The following is a 26268-nucleotide window of genomic DNA, read 5'->3' on the forward strand; positions in this document are numbered from 1 at the left end:
ACACCAAAGGAGGCAGGCTGCACCAGCCTGTAACGATGCCAGGGCCTTTAACACAGGCCCCAGCACCATGGCCAGCCACTGAAGCCTGGTTACTTGGGTATGGGTATTAGCTGCTGGGATAACCCAGAGCTGCTAAGAGCTTTTTAAAGTGCCCCTGAGCTGTAGCCAACAAACAACCTGCGGGCTCAGAGAAACTGTACTCAATGTTTCCTAGCATAATGCAGAACTAAACTTTGAGGAACATGTAAGCTGGTCGAAGTCAGCAATATCATGCAGCCGGGGTGCCTACTCTTTCTTGTGAGGCACAGTGCCAAGCACAATGATGTGAACTTGTCTCTGGAATAATATCAGCAGCACTTTATACTTTTATTATTCCATCAACACAGCAGCCCACTGCATCGGTTCTGTGTGAAGAAACAAACCATAATTGTGACTTGTGACTTTTTGGGCACAATGCCCAATACAGAACAGACCCAGTAAAGGAGGAGGGCTGGCCATCCTACACAAACACCTGATCTCAGTCCTACTTAAAGACACCTCAGTCTGCAGCACTGATAGTGAATCATTTCTTGTAACATTCCAACTCTCCCTTTGCAGACCCCCGGCTATAACAGGAATTTTTCAGACTCCCTCAGTGACCACCTTACAACAGCATCCTTCCATCACCATACCAGAAGACTTCACCATTTGGTTTGGCACTCCCTCAAACCCCATAACCTGCTCCTTCACAGATAACCTAGAAACCCTCAACTTGACAACTCATATCCCTCCTCACCGACACACCCGGCCACACCATTGATGAGGTATTTAGCAACCCAAACCTTAAATCCACGCCACCCACCCTGGTCCCTAATCTGGACAGATCACTCTGCAGTCATGATGACATGACATGATAGGTTATTTATAACGCGCTTAATACCCAGAGGTTTCTAAGCGCGGACCCGGGGATCGAACCAGTGTTGCTCTGTGTCGTCTTGATTCCAAGGCAAGCACGTTGCCGCTGAGCTATCCTCCCGAGTCTGCTTCTCCCTCCAGACCTCCGCCCCCCCTCTCACGGCTCACCCTCCTGCCCTTTCCAACCCCTCTCTCCCACTCCGCTCTCTGCAATAAAGTCACCATTAACCCGGATCTAGCCAATTCCCTCGTCAATTCCCTCTTCAACTCACTCCCAACACACTCACTCCAGAAAGGTCCTCCCCCATTGAACTCTTTGATCATTGGCTCTCCAGAGCCCTCACCCCCCTCACTCCAATGAAACGTACCTCTCAGAGACCGGGCCCCAGCCCCAAATGGTACACAACCCACCTCAAATCCATCAAAACTCTTAAGCACTAACTGGAGCAGACTTAAACCAACCCCACGCCTCAAAATCTTCCTCTCTTCCAAGACTGACAAGGGCCTACTAGTCAGAAATAAGAAAGCCAAAAAAAACGATCTACAGGAACCAAATCCTAAACTCCCGCAACCCAAGCAAGGATCTGCACAGAATCATCACAGAATTCAAGAGGGCTGGTTGTTCAAACCCTCCCCCCTAATACCCAAAATCTTTGCGACGCCCTGTCCAAACACTTTCACAATCTCGCTATTGATCAAAACCGTGGCATCCTTTCTAAAATAGCACTGATGCTCTCTACCCGACCCCAGATCCACCTCCCTCTCTATGCCAGTCTTCTGCTCTTTCTCCCCCATCTCAGAGTTCCACACGCTCCTAGCGCAAAGCCGTCTGTCAGGCCCCCCCCCAACCCCGCTCTCCTCAAGAACATCCTAACAACAACCTGTGCAGGCACCATTGCACAGTCAATCATTAACCAGTCCCTCTACTCACAAATCTTCATGAAAGCCTCTAGAACCTCATCTATCAAACCTCTCCTAAAAAAAGAAAAATTAAATAATACAATGACCACTTGCGCCACACCCCACTCAAATTCAAGATATTCATTTCAAAGTCATATTGACCCAATGAAAGCACCAGTCAGTTTTTGGAAGGCTCAATACATGTTATCCTTTACTGGACAGCCAACACGTGTTTCGATCTTATTCACCAAAGTCTTCCTCAGGGCTGTGATACCATAGTAAAATATTACACAGTTAACATGACGCATATCCCCATATTGCATACAAAAATGAAATCAGAAGACATATTAACATCCAAGCAGAGGTTGTAACAGGGGGAAATGGAGTGTGAAGAATCCTGTACATCCCCTGGGGGTGGTGTACTGTGGTAGGAACACCTGGGTGGAGACAGAGCATAGAGTAATGAGGAGATTCCATGTAATAAAAGTAGTTTTTCTCTGATAGGGAGATTCTTACCACTGTGCCAAAATGCCAAAAGAGGTAATAGCTTATTGTCATTGCAAAGTCTCTCAACCCCTTATTAAATCCAAGGTTGTGAACCCTACGGTTGTGACATCAACGCACACAATACAAAACGAAAGACCCTTTTTGGCATTTAAAACTAAATGCCCTCCTCAATTCCAAGGGTACACTACAAAAGATTGCGGAAATGATATCATCTCTAACATTTTCCTATGTAAAAGTTAAAACCCACAGCCCCTTTGTTAATATTAAGGCAAACTACATGTCACAGAAACAAACCTAGAGGGACAGACGAGTAAGAGGGCTGAAGAGGTATGTAGATTTAGTGGTCAGGCAGTTAAGCCTAGTAGCCATTGCAAGCATCAGGCAATTGAAGCTAATGGCTCACACCTGAAGCCTATTGTCAAAACAGAGGGATAAAAGGCCCCAGCAGGAAAGCAGAGATAGAAGAAGCTGGAGCAGGAGTTGGAAGGCTGGCAGTAGTAGTAGCCGAGGAAAGACATGTGGCTGGAACGTGGAGACTGTAGATTTCACCTACAAGTTCTGATAGGGTAATGTGTTTCCAAAATCCGTACTGCAGATGCTGTGCGAGGCAGACATGCTAGAAGCAAAGTTTTCCCCATGTGAGCCGAGTCGCTGTGATTGCAGAGCCAAGACCGTGCAGGAGCCAAGGCCAGAAGCAGAAGGCAAACAGGGTGTCCCGGGAGTGAAAGAGACTCCCAAATAAGGTGGCCGGAACAGAGACACCCGTGCTGCAGAAGGGTGTGGGTCCCAAGTGAGCCAGAAGTAGTAGCAGTAGTTAAAGGAGGTCGGGAGCAGAGTAACTCGCAACCAAAGTGTTTCTGAAGCTGGTGAGTGAAGAACAGCATTCAGATAAACTTTACAAGCCTTGCCGGTAGCTGTATCCAGCTCAGAAGTAACTTGTGTAACGTAGAAAGTGAGTAAAAGTGGCACAGAATCTTTTAAACTGTTGTTCACAATGGAATTGTAACAAATGCTTATTCAGATAGCTGGGTCATTCGCGTTTACATTACATCCATTGTTGAACTTTCTTTTGGATTACCGGAGTTGTCACAAGTCCTTAATTGTGAAGAAGGAACACTTGTTGAATCCATTTCGAAAGTATAACTCTGACATTGTACAAGAGATACAAGTAACAAGAAGTGAAAACTACAAGAAATAAAGGTCAGGTGCGATCAATTGTGATTCCCAGAGTAAGTCGAGGTTGCCTCCTTGATAAAACACAGGAATAAAATTATACTCAACACCTTTAAGTTTAAAAATCTACCTTAAATAGTGGTTTGCATGCACCCAATTATGTTTTCACTGTGAAGACTGAACCTTGTATTGTATCCAAAACTGACATTCTTTATTATTCCAACAAGTTGCAATACTGGAAAAAAGAACACGCATTACCCAAGCCAAGAGGCGATCCCTTTTCATAGTGAAACCCATCCACCTAATCTGTGAAGTTGTCAACAATCCAGTGTCCTCACATATAAGTTTGGCATTATTACCTGAAGCAGAAAGAGTGGCACTAACGCTTCCTGGAATTTACTTGGGCAGAAAAGGCATGAGAAAGATGGGGAAAGGGAGCTGGGTGCTTGTAAAGAATTTACAGAAGTTACCCTGTAATACTAAATACCTTGGTAGAGTAGGGAAAGTAAGGCTTTATTTGTAAACATTTACTTTAATAAAAATGTCTTACTTTGAGAAAAACAAGCAGTTGTCCTCCTTGCATTACTGACCCCTCACAGGAAGGGACGAGAAAAACAAAAAAAGGGCGATTTTAGATAGTATTTTTCTATAGAACATATATCAATTACACTCTTAGTTAACGATATTGTAGGTAATACCATCTTATTCCAAAAAGAACACACACGTCACTGACACTACTCGAGTCCAGTGACCACCACCAACACACAAACCGAGACCCATCAATTCTAGGTCACCCAGTGATGCAATTTGCTCCATCAAGTGTCAAAATTGTGGGTGAGAGCCAAAAGAGTATTTACCGATTGTTAAACGTGGTCGTTTCCCATCAAATACACTGATGTGCTATTCATATTCCTTAGTTCACGAAGTATCTAAAAACAAAGGAGTCCTTATTAGGCCAATTTGCAGCAAACAGCTTATTGCATCCAAATCTAGTGCTCACCCTACACATTGTGTTTGGATCATTCTAGTGAAAAACATACCCGATAATAATAAACAAAATTTCAACTTCTTCCCAGCATACTTTTTGATTTATAAAGATTGTTGCCTAGGCTAAATGCAAGAACAATTTTCTATCTGAAACTAAATTAAAAAGTAAAAATATATATAGTCAATCGAGGTAATCAATGATTACACTCCAATTCAGTGATCCCCCTTCACCATAAGAGGGTGTTGAATAGGAACAGGTTACTTACCTGTAGCTGTTGTTCTCCAGCATGGGTCAGGCTTGGATTCACATGCTCATGAATATTCCCCATCGTCAGTTTGGGAATCCTCGGTAAAAGAACAAAGTTTCACTTTCACTTACAAACTGTATTTCTCCTTTAAACCAATCACTGTCCTCTGGGCCATAATGCCCCCATCCACTGATGGTCCTCTCGCTAAGCCCCTCCTCTGGCAGCCATCTTCAGATTTGGTAAGCACGTAAAGTCACAGTATGACCAAGTAGAGCTGAACAGGGGTTTGAGGGAGGGTTCACATGTGAATCCATGCCAGACACATGCTGGAGAACAATAGTTACAGGTAAGTAACTTGTTCATTCTCCAACATGGGGCCTGGCATGGATTCACATGCTCATGAATAACGACTACATAGCAGTACAACATTACACAACCACGGGAGGTGGCAAGGCTCAACAGAAACAATTAACTCTTACCTCCAGAACATACCTCAAGCGAACAGGTTGCGCAGCACTGCCTGGCCGACTCTGGACACCTCCCTGGAATCCCTGTTGATGCAGCAGAACTTTGTGAAGGTGTGCAAGGAGCTCCACGTAGCAGCCCTGCAGATGTCTAGCAGGGGCACACCAGCCAAGAACGCCGTCGTCACAGCAATCGCTCTGGTGGAGCGGGCTCTTGGACGGCCGGGCAGCGGTCGGTTTGCCAACCGATGACAGTGCATGATGCAGCCAGAGAGCCACCTTGAGATGCAAGCCTTGGACAAGGCCTTCCCATGATTCACAAGACCAAAGTTGACAAACAGCTGGGAAGTCTTCCGAAAATTCTTTGTGCGTACCAGGTAGAACTTCAGGACACGAGCAACGTCCAGCGAGTGCAAGGCCCTTTCAGCCGGTGACTAAGGCTTCTGGAAAAAAAACAGGTAACATCAAAGGCTCTTTGAGGTGGAATTCCATGGGAACCTTCGGCATGGAAGAGGGGTGCGTCCGCAGCACCACCCTCGATTTGTGGAAAGTCAGGTATGGTAGTTTGCAGGATAGGGTCTGGATGGTTTGAGGATAAAGGTTCGAAAACAAAAGGTTTGAATGCCTTTTTTTCTACACTAAAAGGACCGAAAAAAAGGGCCTCATTTTTTTTTATGGGGGGTTCCCCCCAAACCTCTGTTTTAAAAAACTTTTTTTCACATACCAAACAAAAAAATATATAAATAAATAAAAAAATGTGAACCTTTTATTTTCGATCCTTTTGGTTTCGATCAAAAGGGCATTCAACCCTTTTGATTCGAAAGTTTGACCGGACACTGGTCTGGATCTGACCTACCTTCCTGGCAAAGATGATGGCCACAAGCAAAGCCGTTTTCCACGAGATGAACTTGAGAGGGGCCTGATGCCTTTGTTCGGAGGGGGTCCCCCATGAGCCTCGTCAGTACCACAATGAGTTCCCTCGAAGGGGAGTCGGTGAGACCAAAGCAAAGATCTTCCTGGTGACCTGGTGTAGCGAGGGATAGCCCGCAGATGCACCTCGATAGTAGCGTGTGCCAGGCTGGCCTTGCCCAAGGAAAGCAAGTATGGAAGAATTTGCGGGGCGTGACCCTCAGATGGGTATCCTTCTGCGACCAGCACCAGGTAGCCAAACACTTCCACTTGTGATGTAGCACTTCAAAGTCGACGATGCCCTGGCCTTGATGACCTCTCTGCAGTATGCAGGCAACTTGTATCCACCAAACTCTAGGGCTGCAGGAGCCAAGCCCTCAGGTTCAACGATCCTGGATCGTGATGCAGGATTGTGCCTCCTTCTCTGGTGAGAAGATCCAGAACTACAGGAAGCTTGACCGGGGGCGACGCTGACAGACTGAAAAGGTGTGGATACCAAATTTGCCTCGGCCACGCCGGGGCGATTAGTATCATCTTGCATGGACACCATCTGAGTGGGTTGATGACTCGTAGCAGGAGAGGGAACGGAGGTAACGCATACACGAACAGTCCTTCCCATGGAAAAGAGAATGCGTCCCCTAGGCTAGTGGAACATGCTGGCAAACTAACTGCACTTGGAGTTGGTCGCCATCACAAACAAATCTATCTGGGGCCTGACCCACTCAGCGAACAGGCGGTCCACCTTATCCTGAGGAAGCTCCCACTCGTGTCAGGAGCCCAGTTCTCTGCTGAGGGAGTCTGGGATGGTGTTCTTGACTCCGGCGAGGAGCATTCCCCCTGTCCGACTGCCCATTGCCACTAGTCCTGTGCCTCCTTGGAGAGCGCCGAGGATCGAGTGCCCCCTTGCTTCCTGATGTAAAACATGGTGGTGGTGTTGTCCATCAAGATCCTCACCACCTTGACCACCACCTTTCACGGATGGGAAAAACGACTTGAGGGCCCAGAACACTGTCCGTAGCTTTAGAATGTTGATATGAGGATCCTTCTCCTCAGGCAACCACAGGCCTCTGGCGTGCAGACGTCCGGTGTGTGCTCCCCATCCCTCTAGGGAGGCATCAATGGTGACTGTCTCCTGGTATGGCGGGTTCTGGAATCCGTGCCTTGGGCGATGTTGGAGCGAATGCCTAACCATACTATCGCCCGCCGGAACTCGTTCAGCGGAATCTTGTCTGTGAATCTTCCAGACACCTGTACCCAACGGGCATCCAGGAATTCCTGTAGGGGCCACATCTGTCACCTCAAGAGCTCCACGAGGTAGATGCAGGACATTATGCCCAACAACGACTTGATAACCCGCACTGTGGCCATCCTCGTCGACGACAGCCGCTGCACCTTCCCCAGAATGGCTGCTATCCTCTCCTCCGACGGAGACATCAGGCAAGACACCGTATTGAGTCGGCCTAGGAACAGCGCGTTTTGTGATGGTGTTAAGCAGGACTTTGGATAATTGCTGGAGAATCCCAGATTCGTTAGTAGCCGGACGGTCGCCTCCATGTCCCCTTCAGCCAGCTCCTGCGAGGAGGCGCGATCAGCCAGTCGTCCAGGTATGGGTATACGTGTATGCCCTGTAGGCATAGATGAGCCGTCACTGGTGCCAGGCCCTTCGTGAGCACTCTGGGGGCTGACTTCAAGCCGAAATGTATGGCCTTGAACTGGTAGTGCTATCCCTGCACAAAGCGTACAAATGTCCAGGGTTTCTTGTGAATGGTGACGTGGAAGTAGGCGTCCTCCAGGTACAGCGACATCAAGAAGTCTCCTTTTCTTGCCGAGCACGTGTTGAAATGTGACCATCTGACTTGAGGTATTTGTTCTGACGTCATAAGTCTAGAATGGGCCTCCAGCCCCCGGTCTTCTTTCTGACCAGAAAGTATCTGGAATAGACTCCGGAGCCCCAGAGTCACTGGGGAACTAGCTCTATTGCCCCTTTTCACAGCATGGCCTGTACCTCTTACAGGAGCTCAGGAATGTGCTGCTCCTGACCGGCCACAGGAGGGATCCGCGGACACCTTTGCTGAAACTCTTTCTCCATTTGCTGATGAACCTCATCAGCTGGCCTCTCACCGGGGTGCACGGGGGAGGGGGGAAACATCCTGGTGGTCAGGCTTGCTTTGAAGCTGGCGTCCTGCCCTGCGGGCAACAGCAACGCGTTTCTCTGCTACTGTAGGCTTTGAATGGCCTCTGTAGGCTGGATCTGGAAGGCTGACGGTACGATGAGGAGAAACCTTTGGAAGACCTGCTCGACTTCCCTCTGGAGGAGTGAACAGATGAGCAGTGCTGCTGGAGGGTACCCATGGAACGGGCCGTCTCTGTATCTGATTGGAGGGACTCGTCGATGACCTTCCCAAATAGGTGATCTCCGTCGAAGGGCATGTCCAGTACCTTTGCTTGGAACTCCTGGTGGAAATTTGTGGCCTTCATCCAGCCTTGGCAACGAAGGCAGAAACTGTTCCCCATTTGCCGGAACCCTGTGTCTGCAATGTCCAGCGCCACTGTGATGACGTGATCAGACTCTACTTGCCCTTCCTGGAAGTGAGTGATTGCCTCCATCTTCTTATCGGCCCCAGCTTGTACCACAGCTCCCTGTCGCCTTGATATTGTACACCGCAGTATAAATCACCTTCCTTCCCATGGCATCCATCTTCTTCCCCCCGTTGTTGGAGGGACTGAAGACGATGAGGACGGGTTGGCCGACCATTTCCTCCCGGCCGCAGATACCACCAAATCCAGTGATGGCTGCGATCTCAGGCACTTGGGTGCAGAGTCCGGTACCCAATACTTCTTTTCCAGCCTATCCCTTTTGGCTGGAGCCGTGCAAGGGTTCTTCATGAGGGCCAGGCCCTCTTCCCAAACCAGAAGGGGTACCGCCATGACCGTCTCTCTTGGCCCCGCACCTCTGGTACAAAAAGCCCTCCTTCTTAGTTTCCTTGGGCACTAGCTGGAATAGCTCGGAGGCTGTTGAGATCATGGAGTGGAACGATCCCACTTCATTTGGCGGAGACACCCTATATGGAGCATCCAAATGTGGGGATTCGCCACCCGCCGCAACAATATCCTCATCATCATTTGTCATTGTCATGGCCGTATCCGGCCCCGCATCTGGGTCTGCTGGGGAAGAAGGAACCCATTATGGTGGCGGAGGTTGAAACGGGGGCATCGGACGACGCTTCCTCTTCTTCGTTGGAGGCTCTTCTGGGACCTGGGGAACCACAGGTACCAGAGCCAGAGGCATCCTCAACTGGATCTCTGACACCAAGGTTTGTAGAGTCCTTCTCCTCCTCCTCCTCCTCCTCCTCCGCCTCCGCCTTCTCCTTCTCCTCCTCCTCCTCTCCTCCTCCTACACCTACACCTCCTCCTCATCATCCTCTTCCACATCTTTGTGGACCGTGTGCAAGGAGCCTAGTCTGTGTCGTCTGTGGACAAGACCTCCATGGCTTGGGTGACAGCCTGGGAGGGCTGTTTCGGGGCCTCCTCGCCCCCACCTTTCCACCCCCCAAACCCCCCCCCCCCGAGGGTCTTGAACCGGGGCCTGAACCAGTTTCCCCCTTTCTGGCACACCAGCAGACTTTGCCAAAGTCACTACGGCGATGTCGTGCCTGAGGGGTAGGGACACCACCTGAGCTGCGGGGGCCACCTTCGCACTCTTAGCTGCAGCAGTCTCCAACTCCATCATCAATGAGATCTAAGCCTGAGCCGATGGGGCCTGCTTGGGCGTGCTTAGGCTGCTCGGCCTTATTCTCCTCTGTCCCTAGCTTCTCGGATTTCTCACGAAGTTCAGCCGGGTTAGAGGACTTCCTCTTGGAGGAGGAGCTCGATTGCCGGCTGGCAATGGTGATGTCTACCACGCCATATCCACCTTGGGACCCACTTCTGCAGCAAACCCAGTGGACTTGGATTTGCGGTTCTTGGCCTTATCTTGGGCTCCCATGGATGTGGCGCCCTCACAGGAGACCGCTCCTCGGACCGGCCGGTCCTGGGTGAGGCATGACCCTGCTTGTCGCACGGGGCGGAGGCCTTGACATTCAGCCACACTGCCAGTCTACTGTGCCTGTCCCTCGTCGTCTTCTTGGAGAACCGAGGCAGATTTCGCACTTCACCTCCTTGTGGTACCGGTGCAGGCAGTAGAGGCATTGCAGGTGCTTGTCCTCCACAAACACGTTCCGTAGCCCCATTTGGTCCAGGGCTTAAAAAGGGACCTTCCCTACTTCTCCTCCATCATGGTCGGAGAGCGCGAAGTAGGCATGATGGCCTTCTAGAATCATCAACGATCTTCGCCTTTGAGGGGCGCTGAAATTCACCGACAACGGATTCCCGCTGTCGGCAGATGAAGAGAGCACACATCCTGCTTAGAAACAAAAATATAACTTTTTTCCATCAAAAACCACGAAAAAACTTACAAATACTCAGAGAGCAAACTCAAGGACTCAACACTGAAGCGTGCAGTAAAAGGCTCAAGATGGCTGCCAGAGGAGGGGCTTAGGGAGAAGACTGTTATTGGATGAGGGCAGTACGACCCAGACGACAGTGGTTGGTTTAAAGGAGAAATACAGTTTGTAAGTGAAAGTGTTTTTATTTTACTGAGTATTCCCAGCCTGATGACAGGGAATATTCACTAGCATGTGAATCCATGCCAGACCCCATGTTGGAAAATAAACCCAAACCTGGTGTTATTCTACCAAAAATGTCTTTTTCAATAACCACCTTGGTTACATATGTCATACAGTATTCCAGCCATGTTCGGGTTCAATTTCCCCAAAATTTTCTGAAAAAAAACCCATATATTTTTAACATTTTCATTTGTCCAACATTGAACTTTTACTAACTCTATACACATCAAAAGCAACCAAAATCTGCCAATTATGCCCAGAACTTACACTTGCTGTTTAGGCCGTCACTTCCTAGGTTAACTTAAGAGTGTCAGTGATCTATGCTCTATAGAAAGATACTAACTAAAATCGCCATTTTGTTTTTCTCTTCGCCTCCCTTTTCCACTGTTCCGACCTCTGTTTATGTTGGATGTTAATATGTTTTCTGATTACATTTTTGTATGCAATTTGAGGATATGGGCCCAAATATTGGAATCATACATTTGTGTTCAATTCTTGCTGCTAACTGTGTAATATTGTGTTTTATTCCCCGAAAGAAGACCCCGGTGAATAAGTTTGAAGCACGAGTTGGCTGTCCAGTAAAGGATAACCTATATTGATCCTTCCAAAAACTGACTCATATGCACGCTGGAATCAAATCTATTCCTCTCCCAACACATCAACTCTGTGTCCAGAACTTGCTTCTTCCACTTACACATCCCTTAGCCAAATCTTCCCGTATCTCACCTACCCACCCCAAATCTCTGCTATCCTTGGCATCATCCTCTCCCACATAGATTATGCGCCCTGCCTTTAACTAGCCATCCCGTCATTCCAAATCATTAAACGCCAAAGTATCCAAAACACTGCTGCCCATCTGCTCATTGGCCTCCCATCTAGAGAACATATTAGCCCCGCACTCAAGAGTCCTACACTGGCTCCCTATCGGTCGACTGACTACCTTTAAAGCCGTTTGCATCAGTCCCCGTACCCTCCACAACACTGGACACAAATTCCTCAGGTTAAGCTCATACGCCATCAGTCGAGCAGGAACCGCAGATCTGGTTCTGCTCCTCTCCTCGTTATCCCCCATTACAACTCCACCAGATTGGGAGGATCCTCTCTCCATCCAAGCCCCTGTCATCTGAAACTCGCTTCCTCCCCACATCTGCTGAATTGATAACCACCTCGCTTTCAGAAAGGCCTTCAAAACGTGGCTATTTCATACTATAACCTGAAATCCTCTTCCCCACCTCATTTACATCACCACAGCCTTGTTCACAAGCACCAGCCTCACTAGCATCGAAACACCAACAAGTCACATTTGCAGCAGATGCCGGCTGTTGTCGCACAGGCCCACCTTACATACAATCACCAGCAACCTCATACACAAACCCACAGGCGGATGTGGGCCATTGTCGGGGCAGGCCGTCCTGCTAACTTAACCCCCAGACTACTTTTTGCACACAATCACACATCAGCCCCCAGGCCTCCTTCGCTCTGATTGGGGTGCTCATGCTACCTGTATACAACACGACAGTCTGATGGTAACTTGTACATTACCAAGGAAACGTTTCAGGATAGCTAATCAGGACATGAAATATACATTGGGCTTATACCTAAATATGCAGGTAGCCTGGCATTGCAACTAGAAGAAAGCACATGAAGGTTAATACATGTGTTAGACTTAGAGCATTTACACCTTAGAATGTTTAGCCCACCCATGACGCTCGAAGATATATGTTAGCAACCCCTCCATTGCACTTAGAACTCCGTAAATTAGCCATTGTAATGCACAGTGGTTATACACAGATATCCTTGATACTGCACTTAGTTGACTACTTTGGTTAGCGTTTATAGAACTTGGAATATAGGTAGTAAGACTATAAAGGTAACCTGTCTATTGTGCTTAGAGAATCCCAGTATCCTAATTTCTATGATAGCTTGTCTGTCCCGCCTAGAAGATGTTCTAGGACAGCCAGTCCGCTGGTTTGGATACATATTGAGTCTCCTGCACTAGCGCTCTGTCGTGTACCCCCCTACGCACCCGTCCACATACCTAACCCCTTGGATTGCTTATTGGAGCTTTGCCAGCCTTCCTAAATCCTAATCCTGGCCAAATGCACGCGCACACACCTTAAGCCTCCTCCGAGAACTTTCCCATACCTGGACTTCGGCCCCCAAGGGCGTTCCTACCACAAAGCGCTTTGAGGCCATATCATTGGGAAAAGGTGCCATTATAAATGACTGCTATAATAGAATACAACTTTGGGCTGGTCTCATAAGTAAGAGGGAACTGGGTTTGTGCTTATTCTAACCTTTTCCTGCATCTTCTTAATTACCTGTTGAATACTGGTATTTAATGCATATGCTATCTTATTTCTACGGGTGAATATATGTTATATGGTTACTCACTGTAAACTTATTTCTGCTGCATGCATCATTCACATGCTTGCATAGGCCGACATCTAGTGGTAGGTGCAGAATATTGCAAGACTTGTTTTCAAAGTTCAAAAAGGGACGTCAACTGGGGGTGTAGATAATACTATCTTGAGTGTGACATGTATTGTACCCATGGTCCTTCACGCATCGAGGTCCCTCAGATTGTTTTGTTTCTGACATGAGCGAGCATGAAGTGTATGCGCGAGTACAATGATGGCTGGAAAGGAAGATTGATTGATTAATTGATTTATAGAACGCTTTACACCAAGGTGCTGTACAATGGAACAACAAAGTACAGAGTAATAACAACAAATAACATTGGGAGCAAAAATTACAACTTGAATCATTCAACAAAACAGTGCAAAGAGCAATTAACTGAGAGGGGGAGGGAAAGAGGAGTGGGAATAGGAGTGTTGAGGGGGGCAGGAGAAGGATTGAATGAGTGTAAAAGGAAGGGAGAGTGTAATGGGAGAGGGAAAGAGAGGAATTGGAAGAGGGGAAAACAGGAGGGGGGAGTAGAGAGGGCAGGGGGCTTCAAGGTGGGGAATGGAGGAGGAAGGATTTAAGGGAAGTGCGAAATGAGGTGAGAGTAGTGGAAGAGCGGGTTGAGAGGGGGAGGGTGTTCCAGTGCAAAGGAGAAAGAAGTTGGAAGGAGCGAAACCGGGAGGAAGCACAGGGGGACGGAGGTACAGTGAGAAGGAAGTGGTCAGCGGTGAAAGATGTCTATGTGCCTTCAAATCCAAGAGGGGAGGAACGGTGAATGGATGTGAATATAAGCAGATACAAGCATCAGAAATACGATTATGGTGAGTAATGTATGCCTTCTGAGTGTTGTGGATCGCTTAGAATCACATGCTTGCCTAGACTAGGGTGCAGTACCTGGAGAAGGTGGGGCGATGTTTGAAGGTACAGCAGCAAAAAGATGTCTTAACACTGCTTATCCCACCTGAGAATCTTTTTTAGAATGAGTATCTAGACAGTAGTGCTGTGTGAAGTTGTGAACTCAACTCCAAGTGGCTGCCTTGCAAATGGCATCTAATGGTACATTTGAAATAAAAGCTAAAGTGGCCCCTGTGCCTTGGGTGGAGTGTGCTCTGGGCGTGAAAGGTAGATATTTTTTGGATATGGAATAACATGTGTATGCATTTGACAATCCATTTTGAAATAGCTGACTTGGAGACAGGATCCCTTTCTCTCCCTACAGCTAGGGAAACAAAGAACTGATCTGCCTTTCTTAGTGGTTTGGTTTTGTCTAGGTAATACATTACAGCTATCCTAACATCTAATGTATGAAGGCTCCTTTCTGCTGAACAACTTGGATGTTGGAAAAAAGCTGGCAGTTCTATGGACTGATTGACATGGAACTTGGAGATAAATGTTAGAGAAAAACCTGGATGTGTTCTTAAAACCACTTTGTCTTTATGAATAATAAATGAATCTTGAACTGAGAGGGATTGCAGTTCACAAACCCTTCTTATTGATGTAACGGCCACGAGGAATCTTGTCTTGTATCTGAGATGTCCAAGATTGGTTGTATGCATTGGCTCAAAAGGGTGGCTCATGAGCTTAGTAAGTACAACATTCAAGTCCCATCCGGGGGTCGGATTTGAAATTGGGTGTGTAATGTTTTAACGACTTCAAAGAAGGCTTTAAATAACTGGAACCATCCACCAGGATACTTTATTCTGAGAGGTGGTGTATGCAGAAAGTGCAGTTAAATGAACTCAAAGAGAGTTAAAGACTAACCCAGAGTGCAACAAGTAAAGCAGGTAAAGAACAATGTGAGAAGGCGAGCCGTCAATAGCACTGATGCTACGTGTTCTGCACCAAATCTAGAGTTTCCACTTGTTGAAATAGCAGTGTCTCGTGTTGGGTTTGCATGCCTCTTTAAGGATGTCCATACAACTTTGTGGCAAGTTTAAATGTCCAAACTGACTTCAGGAGCCAAGCTGCCAAGTTCAGTGTTTGAGGACATGGATGAAGTGTCGCTCCCTGATGCTGGGACAGCATGTGGTAAGGGGATGGAAGTTTGACTGGTGTGCCAAGAGACATCTTAAGCAGGTGTGAAAACCATGGTTGATGTTCCCACATTGCCGCTATTAGAATAAGTTTGACTTGTTCGTGGTGCATTTTGTGAACTATTTTGTTCAGAAGTGGTGTTGTGGAAAATCGTATGCACATCTCCCCGACAAGTTCATCCACAGAGCGTTCCCTTTGGACTCTGTTTTGGGACACCTGGACGCATAGTCTGGGCATTGTGCGTTCTTTTGAGTTGCAAAGAGATCTATGTTTGGCTGACCCCAGTTTGTGAATATGTTGTGTAGGATGTTTATGTGCCATTCGTGCTCTTATGGAAGTTCTATGTTTCTGCTTAACACATCGGCTAGATAGTTGTGTTCACCTAGAACATGGTGGGATAGGAGGAACACGTTGTGCTTTAGTGCCCAATCCCATGTGTTCTGGGCTAGTTTGGACAGACCTGTTGAGTGAGTCCTGCTTTGCTTGTTTATCAAGAACAAGGCTGTAGTGCCTTCTGTTAGGACTAGTACTGTTTTCCCCTGTATCTGGTGTTTGAAAGCTTGAAGAGCTTTGAACACTGCTAGTAGCTCTAGAAGGTTGTGCTTCTTTGTTAGTAACTTTGTCCACACACGCATAGTATGCTGGAGAAGATGCACTCCCCACCCTGATAGCAATGCGTCTGGTTAGACCACCCTCTACTGTGGGGGTGGTGAATGATTTTCCATTAAAAAGGTTTTCTTTTGTCCAACACTGCAGAGAGTGACTAGGGGAACAACAACTATATAATTCCATTGACCGCTTGCGACCATTGTTTCACCAGCCACTCTTACATTGGACGGCATGCAAAGCCAAGCTTGAGGCACAAAGTAAATACATGAAGCCATCATTCCAATAAGGCACATGGCCTTTCATAACTGACTAACGGCTACGTAATGTGGTATTTGAAAAAGCATGTTTTGTACTCTCTAATTGGAGGGGAAGACGAACGCATCTTCTGTCTGAATTTGAGCTCCAAGATACTGTTTTACTTGACTTGGAACGAGACGTGATTTTTTCTTGTTGATTGAGAAGTCTAGCTTTAAGAGTAGGTTTATTGTTTCTTGGGTGTTTTGTTAGACACCTCAAACGTGTCTACCCTGTAATTAGCCAGTCGTTGAGCTAAAGGTAAACTGGAATTGACTATCTGCGCAGGTGTGCAGCTACAACTGCGAGCACTTCAGTGAATACCCTTGACGCTGAGGCTATGCCGAAAGGAAGCACTTTGACTGGTAGTGAGTAGTTCCTACCTTGAAACGTAGGTATTTTCTGTGTACTGGTAATATTGCAACATGAAAGTATGCATCTTTCATATCCAATGTTGCCATGTAATCTCTCTGTTTTGAGAGTGGAATTACTTGAAGTGCTGTCATTTGACATTTTTGCGGTTTGTCATCTATGTTTGCTGGGTGTAGGTGCACCACAGGGCGCATAGTTGAGTCATTTTTGGGTACACGGAAGTATGTTGAATAAATACCCTTGTTAACTTTGTGAGGCGGAGCTAGTTCTATCACTTCTTTGTGTAGAAGAGACTATTTCGTCCTCTAGGACCTGCTGGTGTTCTTGCAACATTTTTCTGTAGCTTAGTGGATGGTAAAATGGTTTCTCGAAGAACTCTATAGAGTAGCCCCTGGGCACAGTTGATCATACCCACTTGTCTGAAGTGATTCCCCTCCCATGCATGGGTGAATTGTGAGATGCGCCTCCCTGGTGGGGAGACATGGGAGGGAGCTTGAATGGTTATATCATTGTTTTGGTGCTACGCGACTACGCCTCTACTACGACCTCTACCTCCTTTAAAGCTCCTTTGAAAGCTGGATTGATATGGGGTCGATTGTGAAAGGGCAGAAAACCAAGGTGATGAAGATCCTTGTGAATAGTTAGTTTGTGTTGTTTGTGGGTATGCTGACCCTCAAAAGAAACAGCGGGTGTTGAAAAAACCCTGCTGGACGTATGGCTTATTAGAAATCTGGCCTAAAGACTGTAGGGTCTCATGCTATTTTTGGGTGTTTTCCAGGGCATCATCTACTGCATTACCAAACACATTTGCTTCTATAGGCATATAGCGTAGGATGGCTTGTGTTTTAAGCTTAAAGCCTGACTGACGCATCCAAGCATGGCGTTTTAATAGCATGCCCTCTGCCACAATTCTGCCTGCAGTATCTGCTGCGTCTAAATTCCCCTTAATAATGTTATTGGCAACTCGTTTGCCTTCAGCTACAATCTTTGAGATCTGAGAGCATAGGGGTTCTACCACAGTCTCTAGGTGACTTTGTACGATGTCCCATAGTGCTCTGTTGTAGCTGGATAAAAGAGTACTATTATTTGCAATGCGTACTTGGTAAGCAGCTGAAGTAGCTACTTTGTCCCCAATGCTGAAAGGTTTTTTATCTCTTCATCAGGCAGTGCTCCAGCAGGCGGCAGAGGGGTAACTGTTCTTTTCGGGGTAGTAGTTCCCACTAGAGAATCTGGTTTAGGAATTTCCTCTTATATGTGAGTGTTCAGAAGGAGCAGGTCTAAATGTCTTTTCTATGCAAGGATTAACTGCCCTTGTAAGGGAAGGAGTGACTAAAGAATGCTGAATACGCGTAGTAACTGATTGGAGCAGTGGAATAAATTGACCTATTGATGTTTTCTCTACAAAATCCATTTCTTGTATGGTCTCTTGAGTCTGGCTCTTAAAGTGATCTGCCACATATTGAACAGAACAGGTGAGTCAGCTAGTGGGTGTTCCTAATCTTCAGAGTAAATATTCACCAGGATCATCATAGATATTATCCTCTGGGTCATCATTGGGGTAATTATCTAAAGTTCCCTTATCATCTGTACCCTCTTGACATTGGTCGGGTATAACCACTTTCACCATCTCATCGTGTGGCTGTGAAGAGGTCTCCTTTTGTAACCTGGGAGATTTACATGGGGGCTTGCCCTCCTCTAAATCAATGTGCTTTTGGCGCACCAGGTATTTTTCGATGAAAGTGACAAAGAAGATACCTTATCCATTGTCTCTTCAAACCATTCTCTAGTCCATGAACCGGTTCTCAGTGTATCTTTTAGAGGAAATAATACCTCTTCAGGCTCAGATCGATGTTGTGAGTGTACATCGTCCAACAAAGGGGATAAGGCTTGTGTGTAATGTGTCTCTTTTGACAGAGACCGCTCTTTCATTGAGATTTCCTCTTGTGACTGTGTGTGCATTTCAGTGGCTGTTTGGAAGTGTACAATGAAGCGGTCGTCTGTTTTGGCGTACGTTGAAGGACGTGCACTTTGGAAACATCACACAGTGTCTTTTTATGGGTGGTAGTGGTGCTGCTCACACTTGCTTAGGTAATCCACCTTTTTGAGATGAGTAGAGGGTGCAGAGTACTGCGTTGAAGAAGGGGCACCAGAAGTGCATTCGGACACTTCATGGCCATGTTTTCAACGATTTTGTTGACGAATGGCTGGGGGTTGTGTGTTTTGAGTGTTTATGTCTACCCCTGTGTTTGTGCTTATGTGGGCCACTGTCGCCAGTTGTAGTCTCCATAGCAGGGCCGCTGGCCTGCCTTCCGGAGGGGGGGGGGACTGGCGCACAGTAATCTGCAGATCCCATATTTCCCTCAGCGCCACTTGTGCGTCGGAACTAACAGCTCCTCTTCGACGCCCATTGGGATAAGCTTCGGCCTGCATGGCATATGCCAGCCAATGTTTCATGTGGTCGTTTAATGTTTTAGGCCGAAAAACCGGACAGGCTGAGCAGCATTTTTCGCAATGGTCTCTCGGGAGGCAGCGATTGCACACCCGATGTGTTTTTGTTACAAGAAGGGCAGAAGGGGTATTTTCCATACTGAAGAGGTAGGGCAGTGGAAAATGGAGTGTATAGGGAGTGAGTAAATGTATATGTTCTTTAAAAGAAAGAGAATATAGAAAGCCTACTCTCCCCACTCTCCCTACTGTACAGGCTGTAGCCTGGTGTAGGCCGAAGGAGTGGACTGTCGTTGGATGCGCAGACGGTTGTGAAAATGCTTCCGATAGCGAAATGTAGTCACAATATGTGACAAAAGGCGGTAGGCCATGAACTCTGCAGCATGCGACCGAGCACGATGGCAGAAATAAACGAGCTGCGGGACCTGAACGCATGAAGCACCATGTGTACAATACACTAGGGATAATATTACAAACACGCCAAGTCAATGTCCCTTTTTGAACTTCAAAAACAAGTCATGCAATAGTCTGCACCTACCACTAGATGTCGGCCTAGGCAAGCATGCAAGTTTAAGCAGCTCTACAAACCTCAGAAATGATTTTTTATTACATTACTTACCTGTTTTTGTTATGCTTAGTGTGTTCATAAAGCCCTAACACAATTATATTTTTATATACTCCCTAACTTGAACTATTGGTGGTGTTCTGAGTGGACTCATTATAGCCCTAGACCACTCTCATACTTTCCCTGAGACTAAGCCTTGACTGTGCATCCACTTACCTTGGTTGGGTTTGGCTAACCACTCAGCAACCCTATGCTCTCACTCTGCCTGATTGACCCATTTCGCTCCCCTAACTGGCGGCCTCTCTATGGGCTCTCACCACCTGTCGATAGTCGGTGCCCCAGACAGGTCACTATTCCCTGTCTGATGGTGCTCCTTTGGGGTGGTCACCTCCTCCCAGAACACTTCCACATCTTCCTTCGGGATCTCTTCCTCAGAGTATTCCTGTGTCTGTCGGTACTCGAAGCCTCTCTGAAATAGAGTTGTACTATCTTGAATATGTAGCCATTACATGGGGGGGCAGACCTTCCTAACAGCCAGCAGACATGACACGCCTCTCTCGTCTATGTGCGTTTTTCTTCCTCCCTATGGAGGACCTTCTTGCTGATAAGGACCGGCAGTACCTAGCGTTCGACCGGCACAAGTCTTGTGACTGTATTGGAGTCCGTTGACTGGCAAACTACTCACCGACAGCCACGATGCATGCCTCCCCCATGAAACCAACAATAAGGGACAAAAAATGGGCCCTCAACAGCGAATCCCTTGGTAAGGTAACTGTCACCTTCTTTAACTCTCCAGGGGTCTGGTGCGGGTCTGTGATCAGAACTCCACCCTGTAAGGCACTTTCAGGTTTGGGTTGGTCCTGATCAGCCTGCTTTTCTTTCCTCGCCTTCAGCAATGCAGGGTCTCTTGAGCTTTTTTAGTGCTTTATGTCCTCTGGGTTGTGGTAGCCAGAAAAACGGTCTCCTGTCTGGTCTCATCCCGGACAGGACAGATCAGGGTTCCTTCCTCATTTGGGTTGATAAGAAAGATCTTCTTTTAACACCATTCCCTCCATAGATTCCTATGGACCCCCAATGTTTTTGCTAATTTTTTGTAACCCTGTCCTGGCTTTGGGAGGTCAATAAACCCTTTTGCTTTACTTCCCTGGCATACTTTGCTCATTCTCATTAAGAAACTGACTAGTCCCAAAGACAGTCAGTATTGAGAGACTTTGTCTCACTTTTGGAATTCTTGTATTTTAACCACTGCACGCATCACCCTACAGTGAAGGGCCTTTAGGATACTTTGTAGCCTTATAACATTTTACCCAATGGCTTTTCGGTTACTTTGACGATTGTGAGAAACCTGAGGGCGTCCTCACATCTTCCTCACACCCCCTTGGATCATCTGTGCAGGTGGCCAGGGAAAGGCCATTGCTTTTGGATCCTGACCCTAGGGGTGACAAGTGAGGGAGGATCACCTGGGTGGAGTATTCTTGGGGAGAGGGAAGGAAATGTCCTCAAGTAAGACACAGCATTTTCCCTTTCCACTAAATGAGGAAACCCTAGTCTCAGAAACATTTGTGGGGTACTGTTATCCCATTACCTTTGAACAAAATAACATCAGAAAAAAAGACAAATATCAAAAACATAGTAGGAGGGTGAGAAAAAGTGGGGTGCCCTTGCGAGGGACATGGTATCCCCCTTTCCTACAAACAACCAACCTGACCCTAGACCGACCTTTATGGGCTATTATAAGCCCATTCCCCTCACTTTCCCTAATGTGGCATGTGACAGTATTGTGACGAGGAAGAGGAGACCAAGAGGAATGAACACTCCACATTTTTACCACTTAAGTACTTGGACGAGGAACTGCCTCCCGAGCATTGGAAAGGTCAGGCATGTCTTCCTAATTATGGTCAGGCAGATCGAATTGATCAGGCACACCTGCAGCCTGTTAAAAGGCTACAGGTACATACAATGAGAGACTGGGAACACCCCAGAGAGAAGCAGGGAGGCCCATGTGGCAGAGACCAGCAGGGGACCCGCTCTACAAGGAAGCAGCTGTGGTGGGGCTAAACCAGGACGCTGGCAGACCAGGATTACGGACGTGTCCACTGGAAAGCAGAAGGAGAACCGGAGCAAAGAAAGAAGCATCCAGCAAGCAAGCAGGTCTTGCGACGGCAGTGTTTCCCGGCTACAGAAGTGGAGGGGAAACTACGAGAGCTGCCGGGAGCAGACCGCTGGTGTGTGTCGGAAGGGCACGCATGCACCATGGAGCTCCGAAGCGGACCGCAGGCAAGTGCCTGTCCGGGCATTTTGAATATTGAATTGAAAGCAAACGTCCATTTAACTACAAAAGTACATTTTGAATACCAAACTGAGAGCAAACTTACATTTCAACTACAAGAGTACATTTCAAACCTAATATTTGAACTATAAGAACAATGGTGCATTTCGAATAACAAGTGTTTTTTTCAGAATGAAAACTTAAATCTTAAGCAATACAAGTAACTATTGAATTCAGAGCAACTCACATACAAAGTATAATTAAAACCGTTAAGCAATTTACATGTGAAGCACAATAAGAACATTGAAGTACAACCCAAGAGGCTGACAAGGGAAAGCCAAAAAGAGTGGAACTTTATGCACAAGGCTAGGAGGCAAGACATTAAACAGAAATACCTTGATACAGAGAAGCAAGTGCCAAGGAACCCCTTAGTGCAACGAGGCAAGTATTGAGGAAGACCTTTGTGCACAGGAGCAAGTATGAAGGAAGCCCTTGGCACATGAACCAGCAGGGGGCTGAGAAGCCCAGGGATCCTGGTTGTGCGACCTGTGATGGGTGGACAGTGCACTCCCACAAATGCACCTAGACTAGTCAACCCTGAATACTGAAGACCCAGAATATTAGGAAAACCACCTGGTAAAACAAACTAAAACAAGTATAAAGGGTGAAGTTGAAGTCTTGGGGAAGGGACTGAACAACCTGTTAATGTTGTCTTGAGAGCAAGGTCTGAAGACCCCTTCTTGTTTGGAACTGTGTTGCAAGAGACTTGGGGAAGGGAACCCCAAGGATTATCTTGAACTATGTTGCTTGGAGCTTGAGAGAGGTAATCTTGAGACTTTCGTGGGACTATCTTGTACTTGGAGAAAGAGCAGAAAGCTGGAAGAAGCACCTGAAATTTGAGTTGAACTTTGCTTCTTTGGTTAACATCCCGACACATTGTTAGTCTAAATGGTGAGGGCAAGTATATGTTGTGGACACAGACTTTTAAGTGGGTCTATTCGACTCAGACTTTCCTTAGTTTTATTCCAATAGGGAAATCCAACCTAAGCACAGGGCAAGATAGGACTTCAACCATCCTGACATTTGGTTAAATAAAGTGTTTTAGTTTGAATTATAAGTGTGTTGCATGGGCCTTGCTTCATGATGCCTTCACACAACGTGCTTAAGACATTCTGATAGCAGCTGCGAGATTTGTACAGCTTTTGTGAGCTTTCTCTTGCACTTTTGCATTTACCGGGAATGGCTACTAAAGGTGGCTAGCACCCCAAATGGCTGTGCCACGAGAACTTTGTGTATTCTTTATCCATCTTGTTCTTTGGCCTCCTTCCTGCCTGCTCAGGTTAGGAAATGCCAGTATGGTAACCTCTTTCCCCAGTGAAAGATGCTGCTTTTACAGGCAAATGGGGTTTGCGAATGTGAGCTAGAGGAGGGGCTGGGACTGTCTGATCGCAGTCTACATCCTCTGGCGCCCAAAAGGCTGTTGTTGGATTGATGGATATGATGCCCAGTGTTAAATGTTGCACATCCTTACCATTGGTGGGATTGGGCTACCGCCCCGCCTAAATCTTGAATAAAGAGGCCATATGAAGTCCTGCTCCTCTGCCTGATCTCAGAAGACCCTTGTTGGTGCTTCGGCCCTTTGACTGGTGGGAACAACCAGTATCAACCCATGCTCGCAGATCTACACCTTGGAAGCCTTTTAGAAGTGTCCCTGGACCACCCAGTGGACTGACCAGCTCCCTTATGGGTTACTGCGCTGCAGCAGTCGCCATTCCAAGCATAGCCTTGGGACTCTCAGCCTTGTCGGTTTATGCCACGAATCGCCTGTCCTCGCAATGTCATTCTTCTCACGACATGAATAACTGAACTGGGGCTAGGGCTGTGTTCACCACTGGAAGATCCCCTGTCACTGCCAGACCATGGTCACCTCCACTGTAACCATCCTTCTGCAATCCCATGAGGTGCCCTGGAGGGTCTGCACTAATCAACAAAGAGAAAGCCCACGCTGCTAACAACACAATGTGTTGTGTACATTTATAATTATTTCTGACAATTATTTTGTGCACAAAGGGAAATGCATATAATCAAAATAGCAAAAATAACAAATAGAAAAACAAAACAAAATTCAAAACGAAACTCAAATTATACTGGTCATACAGTGATTACTAACAATTAATTGTTGTGAACTACTGCAAGGTATACCAAATAATGCCCTGGAGTGTTTAGGTACGATTAATTGATAATCATGCCATCAATCTGCCATCTGAAGGGTCTGCACCACTGAGAAAATCATCTTTACTTCATTGGAGTAAGGAGGGCATTAAGAAGTTGCCTGAAATGCTCTGGTGAGAACAGCGACCAACCCCCAACACGAAAAGTGACCTTTGCACCCACAACCCCTCGGGTCCCCTCACCCAAACAGAAGACAGTGTCCCCAGCGAATTCCAGAAGACATGCAGTGTGTCTAGAAAGGCCTAATAAATAATTGTATTTGTATTTACTCCCTGACTAACTTCATTTTTTGGTGTTCTGTATGGACTCATTGTAGCACTAGGCCTCTTCTAATCTTTCCTGAGACTAAACCTTGACTGCTCTTTGTGAGAAACCTGACTGTTCTCTCCCACCTACTCCCACGGGATCCTCTCGTTAGGTGGCCAAAGAAGGGCCATTGCTTTTGGATACCGACTCTGGGGGTGGACAAGCAAGGGAGAATCACCTGCGTGGAAGGTCACAGGGGACTCATCCAAGCGCGAGACATGGTATTCCCCTTTTTCCCATTTCACCTTAAAAACCCTTTTCCTCAGCTTTCATGGGATATTTCCAAACCCATACCATCACACCCTCCCCATTGCCAACAAATACTGGGATGAGGCAACCGGGAGTAGTGAAGATTTGCCGTAGGAATAACATGGGGAGTACAAGGAAACCGGCTATAGAAAGAACCAAAGTTGTCCCATTGATAGAGTTAGGCAGTGTAAGGCATTTACCAATTATCACTCGCACCTGACTTCACTTGACTGCTTTTCAAAAAATAAAAGCTGTTTTTCTACACAGGATTTTGAGTGAGCTAGGGATGTTGTTTGGACCAGAGAAGGCACGGAGCAGAGAGCAGCAGGAATGATGGCCCAGAGGAGAACAGCATGCCGAGATGCTGGCCTGGTGTTTGAGGGGCTGCAGTGTGCCTTGGGAGCCGTGTCTCCAGAGAGCTGGAGCAAAGCACCCTGCAGGCTGCTATTCGTCATCATAACATTGCTCATTCCCTTGGTACTTGTCCTGCCCCAAGGGTGTCTGAGGAGCAGGTGGTGAAACCCTGACCCCAGGCCCGCAAAACCAGAATGGACCGATCATCATCGTTTTGCTGCCCGGGTGAGTTTCGTGAAAGAAAGAGGCACAGAGCGAAAAAGAGGAAAGAAATGTAAGCAAGAAAAGCAGAGATAAAGAGAAAGTAAGAGAAAGAAGGAAAAGCAGAGCGTGCATGGGGCACAGAGTGAAAGAACTTTAAATAAAGAGGATGCACGCGACCCAAAAAAGGTACTTTCTGACTAATCGAACTATTGCTTTGAAACATAGAGGGGCCTAAGCTTGGAGAAGAGAACCCTAAGAGGTCTATCAAAAGTGGAATCTTAACTGTTGTGTTACTGAGGGAATTGAAGCTTGGGGAAGGGAACCCCAAGGCACTAAAAACATTGACATTGATTGAACTATGAAGGTCTTATAAACAGTCCTTTTTGAGTAAGCTGTCCAACCTTCAACTGGTGTGAAAACCACATGAAACCAATCCTGGTTTCCTATTATTATTGAACCACTACTTTTTACTTCAATAAGACTTCCTAACACATTTTGTCAAAGAGTGAGGGCAAGCATAGGTTTAGACACAGACAGAGTTTTATTTTAGACTTCCAGATTCGACAGCCCCTTAGAAACATCAGTTAAAGGAACCATACCTTTCATTTTAGGGCAAGTTAGGCATTCACCAAGCCAAGAACTTTAGTAAAATAAAAGGTTTTGAAACAATGATCTTTGAGGCATTGTCTCTCTTGATACCATGCCTGTCTCACATCTTCCACACTACCTTGATTGGCTTTTGGGAACCCCTCAGTGTCTTCCCAGTTTACCAGAAATAGTGGGGCCTCCTAAAATCCTCCTCCCATGGGCCGATTTTAGAAACCCATCTTGACATGGGTACATACAGTCCATGCAAAATTCATAAGGTATCTACTGGTCACTGTTTTTTCCTCGAGCATGCCGGGCACAGCTTCAACAAAAGCATCTTCCTCCTGGCTAGCCATAAAGACTCGCAGCTGCAGTCTGCAGGCGGAAAAGGAATCTGAAAGTAAAACTGATTGCTGTGTGTGCCATAATGGACTGGCTATGCATCTGCTCTTGAAGCAGAAAGGAGACTGTTAATCAATGGGTAAAAGGGGTAATATTTTACATTAAAAGAGTCAGAGGTTCTGAGGTAGCCTGCCTAGGAGCTGGGAATATTCTAAAGTATGTGAAGCTGTAAAAGGCCCAATAGTGAAGATTT

At 46.7% G+C, this 26268-nt stretch overlaps 1 protein-coding gene across 1 annotated transcript in view; it reads right to left on the reverse strand.

Moving 5' to 3' along the window:
- Window positions 1-4331: 4331 nt before the first annotated feature.
- The window catches only part of SCNM1 (sodium channel modifier 1), a 395472-nt gene continuing 373535 nt past the window's right edge, over window positions 4332-26268 (reverse strand). The window contains exon 8 of the mRNA XM_069649879.1: window positions 4332-4403. Coding sequence (XP_069505980.1) covers window positions 4388-4403 — 16 coding nt within the window. The 3' untranslated portion in view covers window positions 4332-4387. The remainder of the gene's footprint in view (window positions 4404-26268) is intronic.

This window comes from Ambystoma mexicanum, chromosome 1p (genome assembly GCF_040938575.1).
Source record: "Ambystoma mexicanum isolate Mex_15411 chromosome 1p, UKY_AmexF1_1, whole genome shotgun sequence".
Taxonomy (NCBI): Eukaryota; Metazoa; Chordata; class Amphibia; order Caudata; family Ambystomatidae; genus Ambystoma; species Ambystoma mexicanum.